Source organism: Anser cygnoides, chromosome 1, assembly GCF_040182565.1.
Source record: "Anser cygnoides isolate HZ-2024a breed goose chromosome 1, Taihu_goose_T2T_genome, whole genome shotgun sequence".
NCBI classification, from domain to species: domain Eukaryota; kingdom Metazoa; phylum Chordata; class Aves; order Anseriformes; family Anatidae; genus Anser; species Anser cygnoides.
The window spans coordinates 200,683,997-200,699,479 of record NC_089873.1 but is presented as its reverse complement, the minus strand read 5'-3'; the positions used below and the strand labels follow the sequence as shown (position 1 = coordinate 200,699,479).

Below are 15,483 nucleotides of genomic sequence, written 5' to 3'. Positions count from 1 at the left end.
TTCAGACCTTTCTCATCGCTCGATGATGCTTCCAGCAGTGGGGTGAAATGCTTCCCTTTACAAAGAGGGCCAGATAAAGTGTATACATCACTTATGCCCTACTTAAATCCTCCAAACAAAGCTTACATGAGACTTTTATGGTACTTGGCCCCTCGTGCTGGGCCTCTGCGTGAGGGTGGTTTTATTCCAAGCGCATTAAAAATAATCCGGAGTGTTTATTTCCTGTGAGCTGATTGCTGAGAGCCGCACGGCTCCTGCCAGCACCGCACCGCCTGGGTGCTTTCGCTTGCTCGGGGCTGCAGGCAGAGGCAGGCCCCTGGGGTTATATGGCTTCCTCCGTCCATCTGTCCACGGCACGGCCACGTTAACCTGCTTTCCTCGCTCTCCCTAAATGCAAACGTCTCTCTGTTTCACCCCACCCGCTCTTTGACCTCTTGGGCAGCGTTTTGCCAGCCTCGCTGGATTTGGACGGCTGGAACTGTCTCGTGTGAATGTGGTTTTCGTTTGGGGAGTTGCTTAATTAGGTCTTCATTGACCCCAAAATGCCCCAAGGTTTTCACTCGGTGCGTAACTTGGTGCGTGCACTTGTTTTGCTGCAGAGAAATGATGGTGCAGCTGCCCCCCTGCTCCCTTTATGAAGTTCTTACGGCATAAAACCAGGGAGTGGATGCTCAACCTTGCAGTGTTTGGAAAAGTTTTGCTTTTGCTTCAAAACAGGGATGAATTCGGAGTGTGGCTTTGGTAAATGTTGCAAGTTGTGACAAGGATAGGACCCTCGCTATCCCTCTGAGCAGAGAGCGCTGCTGGCCTAACCCCAGTGAGATGTGTTTTGCTTACCAGCCTTCCCTGTGTGGAGCCTCTGTAATTTTTCAGAGCAAGATGATATTTTAAAGAGCTAAGCGAAAATCTCTGTTTATGCGAAGAAACAGCTATATGAACTCGAGCGCAGCGGGGTCAAGTTGAGGCTGTGCTCTCAGGAAGCCTGAGCAGGGCTCCAGCAGCTGTTGGTTGTGCTAACAAACATCTCCAGCACCGCGTTCATCCACACATAAAAGGAACTGGTTGGAGTTTATCGCTTTTGGAAGACGCTGATTCAATAAGCAGTTCTGCTGAGTCCATGCAAAGGAGCAGAGCTGGGCACTGCGCTGACTTCTGCGGCTAACTGGGAATTGGCACTGGTGTCCAGTAAGAAATCCTTCAGGGCCAGTGTCCAAACCTGTCCCAGGTGCCCGGTCAGCGAGGGCAATGCTGAGAAATCCCGTGGTGTGCTGAGGTTTTCTACGCCCAGCCCCAGCCCTGCAGGATGACCCCGGCGGCAGGGACAAAGCCTGCAGCTCCTGACAGCGGTTATGCTTGTTCCTGCTAAGGCAGCACGGTTTGACCCCCAAATCACACCGCAGAGGGGATTCTGCCACCCCTGTGTGCTCGATTCCACCTCCAGCACACCGTCGGTCTCTCTGGGGCTGCTCCGACTCCTGGTACACACCCGGGGTCTTTGCGCTCTCCTAGCTCCTGGCACACCCTGCCTGTTTTTTGGGGGATGTGCTCCTGCTGGCTACGTCCTAGGCAGTAATCAGCACCAGCAGGACAGTTGCTAGCGTGCAGACTGAAATTATTCATTCATGGGCCACAGCTCATTAGAGACAGCTTTGGATTCATACTTGTGTTCTGCGCGTCTTGTGCCACTGCAAAGTGTGTTTGGCTGCGCAGGAAACGTGTGACAGCGAGCCTCTTGGCTACGTGCTGGTCCTCACCCTCATCTTGGGTCATCACAGCCTTTCCCAGCAAATGCTTGCCCGTACTGAAATCTTCTCTGATGGCATTACCCAGATTTAACTGGTGTGAACTGGTTTGGTTTCTTTTCTCCACCAGCTCCTACCTGTCCCCCTGGGCTGCAGGGTCTCCTTACAGCCCTGGTATCCAGGAATGTTTGGGTGACAAAAGGGGTAGGGTCTGGAGATGCTGTTTTTTTTTTTCTGGTAGGGGAACCGAGGTGAGAAATTCCAGCTTTCATCTCTGTGGGAGGGCCTGGGAAGGAACCTAATGGAAATGGAGCTTTGCCTGGGGTCCTGTGGGAATCTCATAGCGCCGGCATCTCCTCTCCTCTGTCCTGGCCGGTGTCTGTTCCCCAGCCCATCCGTCCTGGCGCCCTCTGGGGAGGAGGGACTGTGCAAAAGGCTTCTGCATTCCAGAAAAGAGAGGGGAGAAGCACAAAGCTGCATTGGTCTGCAGGGAGTACCCACAGATATCAGGGATGATAAAGGCCTGTAGAGTCACTGATCCCCCTCTGCTCCCTCTGGTCCGTGTGTGGTGAGGGAAATGGGACTGGAAACCCGCAGATGTTGGCAGGTAGCTGTTGAAGGAGACGGAATAACTGCAGCTGCTGCCTAACTTTTTTTCCCCCCCCTTTCCAATGCAGTTGGCTTTAAAAGGGAAGAGTGCCTTTAATAATCATAGTGGTGAAATCTCACATCTTTACTCTAAATACCAGTTCAGGAGGGAGGATTTGATACTGCAAATATCAGTGGTGCAGTTGGACTAGATGATCCTTGAGGGTCCCTTCCAAATGAACTATCCTATAGCAAAATATCTGGTATTATCCTGAACACCTCTTACAGTTATACAGTAATCAGTGTATTTACATAAATTAGGCTCAGTGACCTCTACTTTATGGACATCACGGTTGTAGAGCAGAGCTTGAAGCCTGAAGCTTAAAAGTCCAACAAGACAGAAGGCAAATAAAAATGAAGCGATATTTATTCTTGTTGTAAAATACGCATATTTTTCAATCAGCTGCGTGGTGCCTTGGGCACTGACTCACAACTCGTGAACGCCTTAGGCTGGCCAGGTGTAATAATCTTAAAAAAAAAAAAAAATTCAACTTTTCCTTTCCTAGATGCTAGCCTCTAGAGCGCAGCTGTTCCTTAACGGTGCCTGCTAACTTTCCTGAGATGCATGTTCAGAGACTCGGAGCTTGTCAGGTGAAAAGGCTTTGAAATAACCTAATTTGGTGGCATGACACCGTGAATTAACTGCAGTTCGCAAAACGTTCAGTCCTGATGGTTATAACACTCTCCAGCTGGAGAATCCATCACGGCCTTTACAGGCTTGTTCCACTCGCTCGCTGCCATCTCTGGCACAGAACCGCATCTCCGTCTCAGCCTGTATTTTCTGGTTACCAGTTTGGATTTTGCAATATCTCCCTCGGATACAGCGAGGAGCCCCATGCTGTCAGTGCTTTAATGCATTAAACAGACGGAGCCTGGAGCCCCTTAATTATTTCACTGTTGAGAGGGGGAAAAAAAAAAAGAACTTTTTTCCTTGTGGAAAGCTGAACTAGACGCGAGGCAAATCAGATGTAACATCACCTCTGCAATGCAACTCCATGGCCCTTGTTTATGGATCTCATAAACGCTTTCCATGTCAGACGTCGGCACCCTGGGAGCTCGCCGTCCGCCTCGTTACCCGCTCAGATGTGTGAGGGTAGTCCCAGGACAGGGATTCCTACCCCTTACTGTAGCCTGCTGTATTTATTCCTTGGGGGAACGACTTCTATTTGGACCTGCTCAAGTACATATTGTTTCTTTGTGCCCCGTTTAAGCAGTGATCCAGATCACTCAATGTGAGCAATGAATCCTTTTCATTGCTCCCTGTGTCCCTAGTCAGATCCTGGTGTCTTTTATCCGGAATGATTTCCTCACACAGTTAATAAAAAGTGTGCATGATGTGAACGAAGCCTTGAACCGGAAACACCGCTGCTTGGTGAGGGGCGACGTGCAGAAGTCTTTCGTGCGGTCACCTTTTAATTCTGATTTAATCCGCTGTTTTAGGCTGTTTTAAAGCCAGGCCAGTTTTTTTATGTGCCTCAGAAAATTTCCCCCGGCCTGGATCTGCAAACCTGTATTTAACTGCTAGCATAGTCTGCGGCTTCTCTGGTTATTTGTGCCTTAACTCCCCCACGCCGCTGCTGTTTTCAGACAACCTGTCTCTATTTACTCATTCAACCACACGTCTGCAGCCACCCAGGGGACTACAAGGAGGTCCGTTTTCTCCCGGAGACACCCCGGGAAGGCTGATGGATGTCCCTGGGGCGGGCATCGGCGTCAGGCACCCAGGCTGACGTGTGCTGATGTTTCTCGGCGAGGCTGGCGTAAGCAGGAGCGTGGCTCGCAGGCAGCGCCGCCGGCTGACGTGGATGCTGGCAGCCGTGAGGAAGGCTGGAGCGTTGCATCACGTCCCCGAGGCTGATGGAGGTTGTGGCACCACTCACTGCAGAAGAGATTTGTATCATCTCCCGGCCCAGTCTGTCTTTCATTAAAATGAACAAAAAAATGAAGCTGTTCCAACAGCTTCAGTGGTGCCAATGTCACTTCTCTTTCTCCTTCTGTGTTATCATCCCAGTTGTTTCTTCTAGGAGGGCACAGCTGGGGAGCACACCTTTTCCCCTGCTGAAGATCAGCTGTCCTTCTAACGAATATTCTCTGTGTGGCTCCCTGTGAAGAAATATATCCCCTCCCTCTCTTAACTATGGAGGTTATGTTTAATACAGTATGCCTTTTCAGATAATTTTCCCCTGCAAATTGTAATGTAATCACCCACAAAGTAGTTGGACCAAGTCCTACCAGCATTAATAAACACCACTAACAAAATGGTGAATTCTGGAGGGGTGAATCCAAGTGTGCAAAAATGGGTTTGAAATAAACCTTTGTGTTTGCAAGGTGGTTAGGCTGTTGCTTTTCCCATAAAGCAGGGAATACTACGAGGGCTGTGTCTTGGCTACTGAAAGTTTTCTCTCATTTCTGGCTGTATCAGCATTTCATAATGGGCATACAACTGTATTTCCTTGCACCGTGCCCAGCAGACTGGGCTTACCGACTTCTCTGGGATCCTGCCCTTTTCCCCCATATTGACATCACTGATTCTTCCGTGTTACCCACAGATACAAAGAACAGCTTTTAAAGGCTGCTTCATGCTGCAGAAATCATACTGGAACTCAGGGGGATGCCTGTCTCTGAAATTAGCATCTAGGCTCAAGGCTCCCAGTCGATGGGCAGCAATAAGCAGCTTTCTTGCACTTTCTACTCTCATTGTAAGGCTGGAACTTAAGGTAATTGCAAAGAACTTCACCCCATGGATGCCGGTTTCTCTGACTCAGGTACAGCATCCCCAGCAGACACATGAAGCTGGGAGATGAAGTCCTTTGGGAGAGCCTTTCAGAGATAAAACTGGCCAGTCTGCCCTGGAGGCAGAGGAAGGCAAAGCATGCAGAGAAAGATAAGCTAAAGAGATTAGAGGAGGGCATTTTAATTATGAATGTAAATGTCGTGGTATGTTGCAACCAAGGTCCTTACTCAACTGGCTGCTCTCTGTCCCTGCATAGAGAGCAGAGCTGTACCCGCACCAGTGCAAAGGTAGACTGTCCAGAATATTTACAGGGATTTTAGTTTCATTACTTCTTAACGCTGCCCTGCTTTGTCGAGCAATAGCTCTTCTGTATTTACAACTTCCTGGTAGTCAACAGCAAGTGGACTCCATCATTAATTGTCTTATTAAGACAATGTGTATTAAGACCGTGCCTGAATTTAGGGTTGTGGATGGCCGTGCTGAATTCTGTGGGATTTCTTATGAAAGTGAGGTCCGTGGCCAAGTATTCTGCTGAAGACGGTGTATTGCAAGCTATCCATAGCAAGTTCTATATACCGCAAATCCATATATCATTTAAGAGAGAGAGAGAGTGCAGTATAGCGAGCCTAGCATGATAGCCCTTGAAAAGCTCTCTGTATATCTGCGTCTCTCTATATTCTAAAAACTGATTTCCTGCATTTTTTCATTTTTTGTATTGCATTGCAGAAGTATATGGGAGCCCTGTTTCTAGAATCACGTCAAGAAAAAATATGTTCTCCATACAAATGCTGCAGTAGTGTTGCAGAAATATTCCAAACTCATACTGTTCCACAGTTGCGTGCTTTTAAGAAGAACAATTTTTGATGAAAATGTGGTTGGCTGGAAGATTTTAACCTGCTCTAGTGCAGAGTAAGATCGATGCTTAAAATACGGTAGAAGCATTCTGAGAATGTCGTTCTTTACTAAGTCCAAAGAAGCTCAGGATAATCCTGATTGCTTTGTTTCTTTGGAGTTTTTACATGAGAGCTTGGATGCGAACAAAGCCGATGTTCTAATTCTCCTATTCCTACAGATGATGATTTGTTAACATGACTCGCTGTGTTGATTTTGTGGGATATATACACTCAGAGATTTTACAGTTGGTTAAGTCATAATTAAATCGGGGCAGATTAAATGAATATTTAATCTCCATCCCCATGATAAGAAAGCGGGCAGGGAGGGCAGACAACCAGGATGGCTGAGGAAGGACCTGCTGGTCAAACTGAGGCACAAGAAGGAAATGCACAGGCAGTGGAAGCAGGGACATGGCCTGGGAAGAGCACAGGGATGCTGTCTGGATGTGCAGGGATGGGATCAGGAAAGCCAAGGCACAGATGGAACTGAGCTTGGCAAGGGATAAAGAATAACAGGAAGGGATTCTATGGGTACGTTGCTTGGCAAAGAAAGGCCAAGGAGAGTGTGACCCCTCTGATGGATGAGAAGGGAGAACTGGTAACAACAGGCATGGAGAAGGCTGAGGTACTCAACAACTTCTTTGCCTCTGTCTTCACTGATAGTCAGGCTTCTCATGTCTCTTGTTTCCCTGAACCCTTAGATGAGAGCTGGGGGAGTACTCATTGAGAGCAGCCCTGGGGAGAAGGACTTGGGGGTTCTGGTGGACAAAAAGCTTAACGTGACCCAGCAGTGCGTGCTTGCAGCCCAGAAGGCCAACTGCGTCCTGGGCTGCATCTACAGAGGAGTGGCCAGCAGGGGAGGGAGGGGATTGTGCCCCTCTGCTCTGCCCTTGTGAGGCCCCACCTGGAGTGCTGCGTCCAGGACCCCAGCACAAGAAGGACGTGGGGCTGTTAGAAAGGGTCCAGAGGAGGCCATGAGGATGACCAAGGGGCTGGAGCACCTCTCCTGCCAAGACAGGCTGAGGGAGTTGGGGTTGTTCAGCCTGGGGAAGAGAAGGCTCCGGGGAGACCTTACAGCGGCCTGCCAGTACCTAAAGGGGGCTACAGGAAAGCTGGGGAGGGACTCTTTGTCAGGGGGTGCAGTGATAGGACAAGGGGGAATGGCTTTATACTAAAAGAGGGGAGGTTTAGATTCAATATTAGGAATAAATTCTTCACTCAGAGGGTGGTGAGGCCCTGGCCCAGGCTGCCCAGAGAAGCTGTGGATGCCCCATCCCTGGAGGTGCTCAAGGCCAGGCTGGATGGGGCTTTGGGCAACCTGGGCTGGTGGGAGGTGTCCCTGCCCGTGGCAGGGGACTGGAATTAGATGGTCTTTAAGGTCCCTTCCAACCCAAACCATGCTGTGGCTCTGTGAATGTCAGAAACAGTTAATGGCCATTGAACTGCTGTGCTTCAGAAGGAGCAGTGTCCTTTGTGCTGGTTCCATTTCCAAGTTGGAAACACTTTGGAGAATCTCTCCTGTGGCCCCAGCTATAAGGATGCTGGTGCCTGGCTGCTGCTACAGTGTGTGAGCCTTTAATAGCTTGATGGACAACTCACAATTCAAGAAAAAGGAGATCCTGGGCACCTCTCCCCCCTCTTTAGTATAAAGCTAAACAGACTGAAATGCATGTGAAAAGGTCGAACTGATGGGAGGATGAGATTTTCCAAAAGTACAGTGTCAAGAGTTCCTGCAAGCAAAGGGTGTATCTACAACAGGAAGTTGCACTGCTGTGTAATGAAAAGAGAAAATGCTTCATCTCCCCCAGTTTAGTTTCAGAGATCAGTTTATAAATGTGTTGTATTGCTCAAAGCTGTTCCCATAAAGAAGTGAGAAAACCTGTGTCTGTAGGAAATGCCTGTCTTTGGAGCAGTATTACTGTGTCCAGACAGCAGGGCTTTTACCTGCATAAAAAATACCTGTCTTTTATTTTGTTTAGGACAAACTCACTCACGTTTAGCTGAGTTATTTGTCGTGGTAAAACACGTAAGTGCATGCTCATGTATGGCTGTCAGCTATGCCGAGGAGATGCAGCGTGCTTGTCTGCCTTTGCACACGTGGGGAGCACCTCGCAAGTGACGTCCCTTGCTCCGCCGCTCGTGACGTTCTTCATTGCGCAGTTTCTCAAGCTAAACAATATCCCGGTCCCTCGAGGAGTGCGGGGTCCCTTGCGGGGTTTTAGGCACCAGAAAGAGGAGGGCACTCGGAGGATGGTTTGACAGCCGTGCCTGCAGCAGGCTGTCGTTGCCATTTGCAGAGCAGCTCAGCATGGGGCTCGCTGGCTTGGATGACCTCAGCAGGCCTCAGGTTTCGGTCTCAAGAAGGTAAAACAAGCCCCCAGCTCCATGTGACCCCCCAGTCCCAGCAGCAGACGGCAGCGGTGACGCTGGAGGGGACCGTGCACGGTCTCGGCGTGCTTGTGGGCTCCGGGAAGCGGTGCTGCCAGGGTTTGAACCTCGCCGACTTCTCTCGGGACTTTTTTGTAATGGGGAGATGAATGCTTTGAGTTTCCCGGTTGCAAACCTGTGAATACAAAGGGGAGCGGAGCCAAGCAGCTACACTGACACGGTCCTCATGGCTCCCGTGCTGGGCTGCGTCTTCCTGGTGGCCTCAGCGCTGTCAGCCTCCCGTGCTCTGAGCGGCTTGAGTTTGTGGGGGATTTCCCTGGATTAAAATGCTCTCAGCGCTCAGCACCTGAATCAGATGCTGGTCTGTTGCCCGTCTGCGGGTCTGTTTCCCCACGGGTACTTCAGCCACAAGCAGTTATTCTGTCGATGCAGCTCCTTTGGAGAAGTCACTGCCAGGCCCTGTCCCTGCGTTACGGTCCCCAGCAGCGATGGCAGCAGCAAAATGGCCCAGCATACGCTGAGGGCCACCCAGCTCTGCAGAAAAAGACCTGGGGGTCCTGGTAGACACCAAGCTGAACATGAGCCATCAATGTGCCCTTGGCACTAAGAAGGCTAGTGGTCTTCTGGGCTGTGTTACGTGGTCCAAAGCACAGCCAGCAGGCTGAGGGAGGTGATCCTCCCCTCTGCTCAACACTGGTGAGGCCACACCTGGAGTGCTGGGTCCAGTTCTGGGCCCCCCAGTACAGGAGAGACCTGGGCATGCTGGAAAGGGTCCGGGGAAGGGTCACGAGGTGATGAAGGGCCTGGAGCACCTCTGCTGTGAGGAGAGGCTGAGAGAAATCTGGGGCTGCTCAGCCTGGAGAGGAGGAGGCCCAGGGGGATCTCATCAGTGTCTGTAAACACCTGAGGGAGGGTGCACAGGGGATGGAGCCAGAGGTGGGTGAGCAGGGACCGATGTCTTCACCTAGCGCCAGTGCCCAGCTGCAGCTGCCTCGGACCCTTCACTTTGAGGACGTTTCAGGGGAAGTTGGGGCTTGCTTCCTTTTGCAGCCGGGGCTTTGCCAAGCACCGTCGGAAGGCCGCTGCATGCGGCTGCGGCAGCCAGGAAGTCAGCGTGGGAAGGGCTCTGCACACTCCTTTCCTTTCTGGCGCTGGGGCTGATGACAGATGCGAGCAAGCAGGGCAGCCTGGCACACAAACCGACACGGTACGCTCCCCCTGCTGTGCCCCCCTCCACGCTCAGGCGGCGTCAAGCACCGCTGCAAAGCTCTGCAGTGGGTACGGAAAAAAGAGCTGCCGTGGCGTCCTCTCCTCTCGCAGCGTGGGATGCTGCTCGGCTCCAGGCAGCTCGGCGTTCAGCGGGGGGCGTTTTGGAGGAGCTGCTGCCTTTTTCCTTCCCCTGTTTTCCGTGTTTTTGCATTGCTGCTGTGTTTTGTGCTGCAGCACGGGGTGGGCGAGCAGGGCCAGCATGGGCAGAGCTGTCACCAGCAACCACGGATAAAGCTTTGCAATGTTTCTTTATTACTGCACGTTTTGTTGGCCATATGTAAAGCGTCAAACAACACCTCCCTGACTTACTGTCCTCGGGAAAGCTTTACCCGCTGTCGAAATTTAGCCCCTAAGTCCAAGGCTGCACCTATGGCAGGGGCTGAGAGCAAACCCTCCTGGTCCCGGGAGCTGTCTTCAGGGCACGGCTCTCTCCTTGCTCCGACTGCCCTGGGTGTTTCATTTAACCAGGGGAGGCACAGCCCTAGGAGCAGGTAAAAGCCATCGTGAGCCCAAAAAGAGCTCAGCGAAGGTTTTCCCAATCTGTCACCTTTTAGGGCAGGTTTTTAAAAAGCCTGTTGGCTTTTCATCTCGTTCTGCCACCACGGCAGGCAGTGACAGGTTGTTATCGTTGGCAGTAGAATTAGGCCAGCGCTGAGAGTCTTTGAAAACCCCACTTTGAGGAGCCGTGTGGGCAAGTCATCATGTTTATTATGTATTTATATGGCACAAAATTGTCTGCCTGAAAAACAGCATTCATGGATCTGCGAGGCCAAAGGGTGTAAATGCATCCATTTGTGAGATCTCCTGCCTTGTGCGGGGTACAGAAAAAAGGCAGCGGGGGCTACAGCAAGTCTAACAGCTAGTCGTTAAGCTAAAATGTACTTTTTGGAAAATGCTTGGTTGATGGCGGGGAAGAGCAGGTGGGGAAGTCCATCTGGTTTTCCAGCCAAACTGGGCTCTGTCCCCTGCTCTGAGCCTGATGCCCGGTGTGGCTCAGCCACTTGAACAAGCGTGGTGTAGATTTTGGGGCATCTAGGCTAAGGAGTAGCTCAGCCTCTGCACCATGGGGCTGCCCCCTTCTGCTCTTCCCCGCTACGAGGTTGGTGGGTGATGGATGCTGCTAGCCGTGGAGCGACACGACGAGGTCTCGCCCAGGAAGATGGCTTTCATCGCCCGTGGTGACTGATCGGGGCTGTGCTTCCAGCAGCTCCCTCGGCCGCTTGCTAACGCCGTGCAGGGACGCGGCTGCGCTCACATCACTTCCTTTCGCCTCCGAATTCGGCCGCTCAGCCCCTCGGCTCGGTTTTCGAAGGGTGAGTAAGGCGCCCCTTGTGCTGCAGTCCCGTCCGTCCGTTGGCTTAAGCCGCTCGGCGGTGGGGTTTGCGGCAAGGCGGGGGCAGGGAGAGGCTGCCCGAGCGCTGAAATATTAGCTGTGCACCTGGGCAAAAATGCCGCTTTCCACTCAATGCTTCCTTTATCCCTCCGTGCCAGCTGTATACATCACTGTCAGGAGCAGGCGACGAGACAATTTCCCCCGTCCCCGCCGCGATTGTTGGTATTTAGGAGCGACCAAAGGCCGGAATCACGCCCGTACAGTTATAACCCTATCAATAAACCACGCTGAAGCCCCCGTGTGCATTTTGAGGCTGCGTGGCTCTAACGCCTCCCCTGCCTGTGCTTCCCCGCAGCCGACAATGCCAGCCGCCCTTCCCAGCGCCGCCGCCGGCCCAGCAGCACAGCCCCATGTCCTCGCAGGCCTCCTCCGCCGCCGGCCCTCTGCTCCCGGGCTCCTTGGGAGCTCCTGCCCAGCCGCCCGCGCCGCCGGGCCCGCAGCTGACGCCCGACGCCTTCGCCATCGTGGAGCGGGCGCAGCAGATGGTGGAGATGCTCTCCGAGGAGAACCACGTGCTGCGGCAGGAGCTGGAGGGGTACTACGAGAAGGCAGACAAGCTGCAGAAGGTACGCGGAGGGGTGGGGATGGGGTCTGGGCTCGGTGCTCCTGCATTTGGGTTCCTCAAGCTGTTGTTCACAGTCGTGTCTCTGCACTGGGGACGTACCAATGGGTCATGTCTAACCGTTGCCTCTCCGTGGTGGTCTTCCAAAAGTGTAATCCCGTGCCCCAAGACCCATGGGCTCCTCTGCCTTTAAGGTACAACGAGGCAGCCCATGAAGTTTTCTTCAAATGGGGACTTTCCCCTTCCATCCTTCAGTGCCAGCTTCTCATGAGCATGCCCCAGAAGCCCTGTGCGAGCAGGGTCTGCTCCCCAGGGCAGCCAAGTCCTGCACAGACAGCAGAGCTGCATGTGAGGAGCACCTGGAGAGCATGGCCACCTCTGTCCTGAGCTGTTTTATTCAACACAATCCTCTGTCGTGGCACTTCACTCTCTCTGGAACCATAAAGGCCAGCAATGGGGTTGATGTGATTTGAACAACGTGGTTGAACAACCAAAATGACGAGGTTTGGGCAATATGGTTGGCATAGAGGTCTTCGGTGACTGCTCTGAGTTTCTAAAAGGTGATCTTAGACACACATGTTTGGACATCTTGGTTCAAAAAGCACTGCCCCCATAGCCGAATGAACTATTTGGTAAAGATTTTACTCAAAAACGTGTTTGCAAAGGGATCCTGCACTTGTTTTTCTGTATGCACACTGGACGTTTTCATTGGAGAAGGATGATGCCTCATTCACTGCCTGGATTGAGAAAGAAAGACAAGGGAAAATTAAACAAAGGAGATGCTGGGAGCTCACTGAAGTCAGTGCAGAGATGTTCCGCAGGTCTGCTGGCTTTGGGTCCCAAGGGCTCAAGGCTGTGTGAGTTATTACGTAAACTGGCAATACAATATATAAGCTGCTGCAACAAGTCTGGGAAAGCCCTAAAGCTCTTGGAAGATAATTTCCATCACAAGTACTTAGTGAGCCAATGAGCAAAGGTGCCCTCCTAGCCCTGACGTTTGGGAATAGGGAAGATGTGTGGGAGATGTGACAGCAGGTGACTGTCTTGGCCACAGTGATCATGAAATAGTTGAGTTCAAAATGTTTGGTGTAATAAGAAAAAAGGTCATCAGAGCTACCACCCTGGATTTTAGGAGAGCAAACTTGAAGCTTCTCAGGGAGCTAGTTAGCAGTGTCCCCTGGGAATCTGCTGTAGAGGGTTCAGGGCTCCATGGGAGCTGGTCGCTTTTTGAGAGCCGCCTTTTAAAAGCCCAGGAGCAGGTGATCCCACTGTGCTGCAAGTCAAGCAAGTGGGGCAGAAGGCTGGCTTGGCTGAACAGGGAACTTCTCCTGCAACTTGTTAAGAAAAAGAAAATATATGAACTCTGGAAGCAAGGTCAGGCTTCACACAGAGAGTACAGAGCTGCGGTTCACATTTGTAGGGAGAAAACATAAAAGCCAAAGCTCAGCTTGAGTTGACAGTGGCCACTGTGGTGTCAGACAACAAAAAAAAGGCTTTTTCAAGTATGTCAACAGCAAGAAGAGGCCTAAGGAAAACATTGGACAGATACTTGATGAAGATGGTCACCTAAGAAGTAAGGGAGAGGAAAAGGTGGAGAAATGCCTTTTTTGTCTCAGTTTTTAATATTAATGACAGATCTTGGGTTCCCTGTCCTCTGAGTTGGAGGATCGTGACTGGAGGAGCAGTGTCTTCCCATGTGTGGTCACCAAAATCGTCAGGGACCAGTTGTATCAGCTGAATGTTCATGGGGCCGGATGGGATTCACCCCAGAGAACTGAAGGAGTTAGCAGACGTTATAGCTGGAGTTTTACCAAGGGTCTTGGGAGTCCAGGGAGGTCCCTGCTGAGTGGAAGCTGACCAATGTTATAGGCATCTACAAAAGAGGTGCAAGAGAAGACCCAGGGAACTACAGACCTGTTAGCCTAACCTCAGTCTGGAAAAGTTATGGAAACAGTTATCCTGGGTGCTGTTGGAAGGCAGTCAAAGAGTAAAACAATTATAAGGCATGGCAATATGGTCCTGCCTTAGTAATTTGGTCTTCTGTGATCAAGTTTCCTGTTTGGTGGATGGAGGGAAGGCAGTGGACGTCATCTTTCTGGATTTCAGTAAGGCCTTTGATACCGTCCCTCACAGCATCCTTCTGGACAAATTGTCCAGCTGTGGTTTGAGCAGGTTCACACTATGCTAGGTGATGAAGTGGCCTGATGGTAGAGCTCAGAGGGTTGTAGTGGACGGGGCTACGTCTGACTGGTGGCCAGTCACTAGTGGTGTCCGTAGGGCTCAATTCTAAGGCCAGTCCTGTTCAACCCCTTTATCAGTGATCTGGAGTGGAAGGCATCCTCAGCAAGTCATTTTATGACTTCCCACCAAAGTGGGCTTAGGCTTCAGGCCTTTTCTCTCTGAATTTAGGAGTCTCAAGAGCAGCTCAGTTTTCCTGTGCTGTGTTTTGTCAGGGTGTTCTTGGAGCCACCTTTCACAGGAGGAGAGGCGGCCCTGAGAGACCATGTCCCAGCCTCAGCTTTGGGAAAATCTGTGACCAGAAGGTTCAAAAAGGTTAGAAAGAAGACCTGTTGTTCCGTAGCTACTGCCATCTTTGCAGCCTCCTCCTCTGTGTTGTATTCACAGAATCTCCTAAACTTAGCCAAGAAATTTCTGCAGCAGCATTATTTGTGAAGATGGCTGTAAAAATGTTAAGGCTGACTTCCCTGTGGCCTTTGTGGGCAAAAATAAGGTTTCCAGTTATTAATTTTACAAAAGCTGCGTTGTTCAGTAAAAGGTACGGTGCCCCAAAAATGTTCAGTTTTCCTTTCACACTCTTAGGAACGGCTCTCTCTTTATCTTGGATGCCCTGCGAGTCGATTGCATCAGACACCAACAGAAAGGTATTCAGGCACGGGGCTGAAGTCTCCCTTCAGTCAACAGAGCGTGGACTCGAATCCCATTGACTTCAGGGGAATGTAAGCAGACTCTTAAAGCAAAACACATGCTCAAGTGCATTCTTTCTTCAGGAAAATTTCCTGAACCAAAACCGTAATACACGTTATCATTTCTGTGCTGTTTTTTTTTCATGTTTGAACACATGGACGGGGCAGGTCCTCCTGTGTTCCCACAGCTTGAGCTGAACGCCACCTCTAAAAACCTAACAGTGAGTTAAATTCCATGCGTTGGGCGTGGAACCTCTTCCCTGCTGTTGGAAGTGGAAGGGTCATGAGAAGTACTTCTCTCTCATCTGTGTGTAACAAGGTTATTATAGGTAGGGCAACCCTCCCTGCACTTTCATTCCCATAACAGAATTAGGAGAAGAAATTAGAGAGGGAAAATCCACCTGACGCAGATTGCTCCCTGGGCATTCCTATGAACGGATCAACCCGGAGGGTTGTCAAATTCTAAGTCATGTCTGAACAGACGTTGTGCAGAAAGGTACAAGGCAGCGATTAATCCCTGTGCTGTTTGATGTGTTGTCTGGTGTTCATATCTAAAAAGAACTGGGTGGGAAGGGCACGTTTTAATTTTAAGTTTTTCGCTTAAGTAGAGCATTATGTTTTGTTGCTGTTGTTCTTTTTGCTGGGCAGTGTTACCTTGCTGAAATTTAATTGCTGGGCTGGCTCTTTCCCATGCTGTTTTGTGGGGGCTGTTTGAGTAGGTCAGCTCTAGATGCTACGAGGGAGAGAAGAGGCTGAATTTATTTCCTCCAGCAGAAGAAGGGAAAGGAAATCCCAGAGCTCCTGAGAAGCATCAGCATAATTTCTTGCTGTTCTACTCTCCTCTAATTTTGTTCATCACGGATGGAGGTTCTTAATTTTCCTGCAGCAAGTCTTTGCCTCCTGGGCTGGAGGAGGCTCGCGTGGTGATGT

At 50.8% G+C, this 15,483-nt stretch overlaps 1 protein-coding gene across 6 annotated transcripts in view; it reads left to right on the top strand.

The window, feature by feature from the left end:
• The window catches only part of AMOTL1 (angiomotin like 1), a 76,234-nt gene that overhangs the window by 29,666 nt on the left and 31,085 nt on the right, over positions 1 to 15,483 (top strand). For all 6 annotated transcript variants that reach the window (XM_066989867.1, XM_013178107.3, XM_066989865.1 and 3 more), the window contains one exon: positions 11,363 to 11,633. In XM_066989867.1, the coding sequence (XP_066845968.1) occupies positions 11,363 to 11,633 (271 nt within the window). The remainder of the gene's footprint in view (positions 1 to 11,362; positions 11,634 to 15,483) is intronic.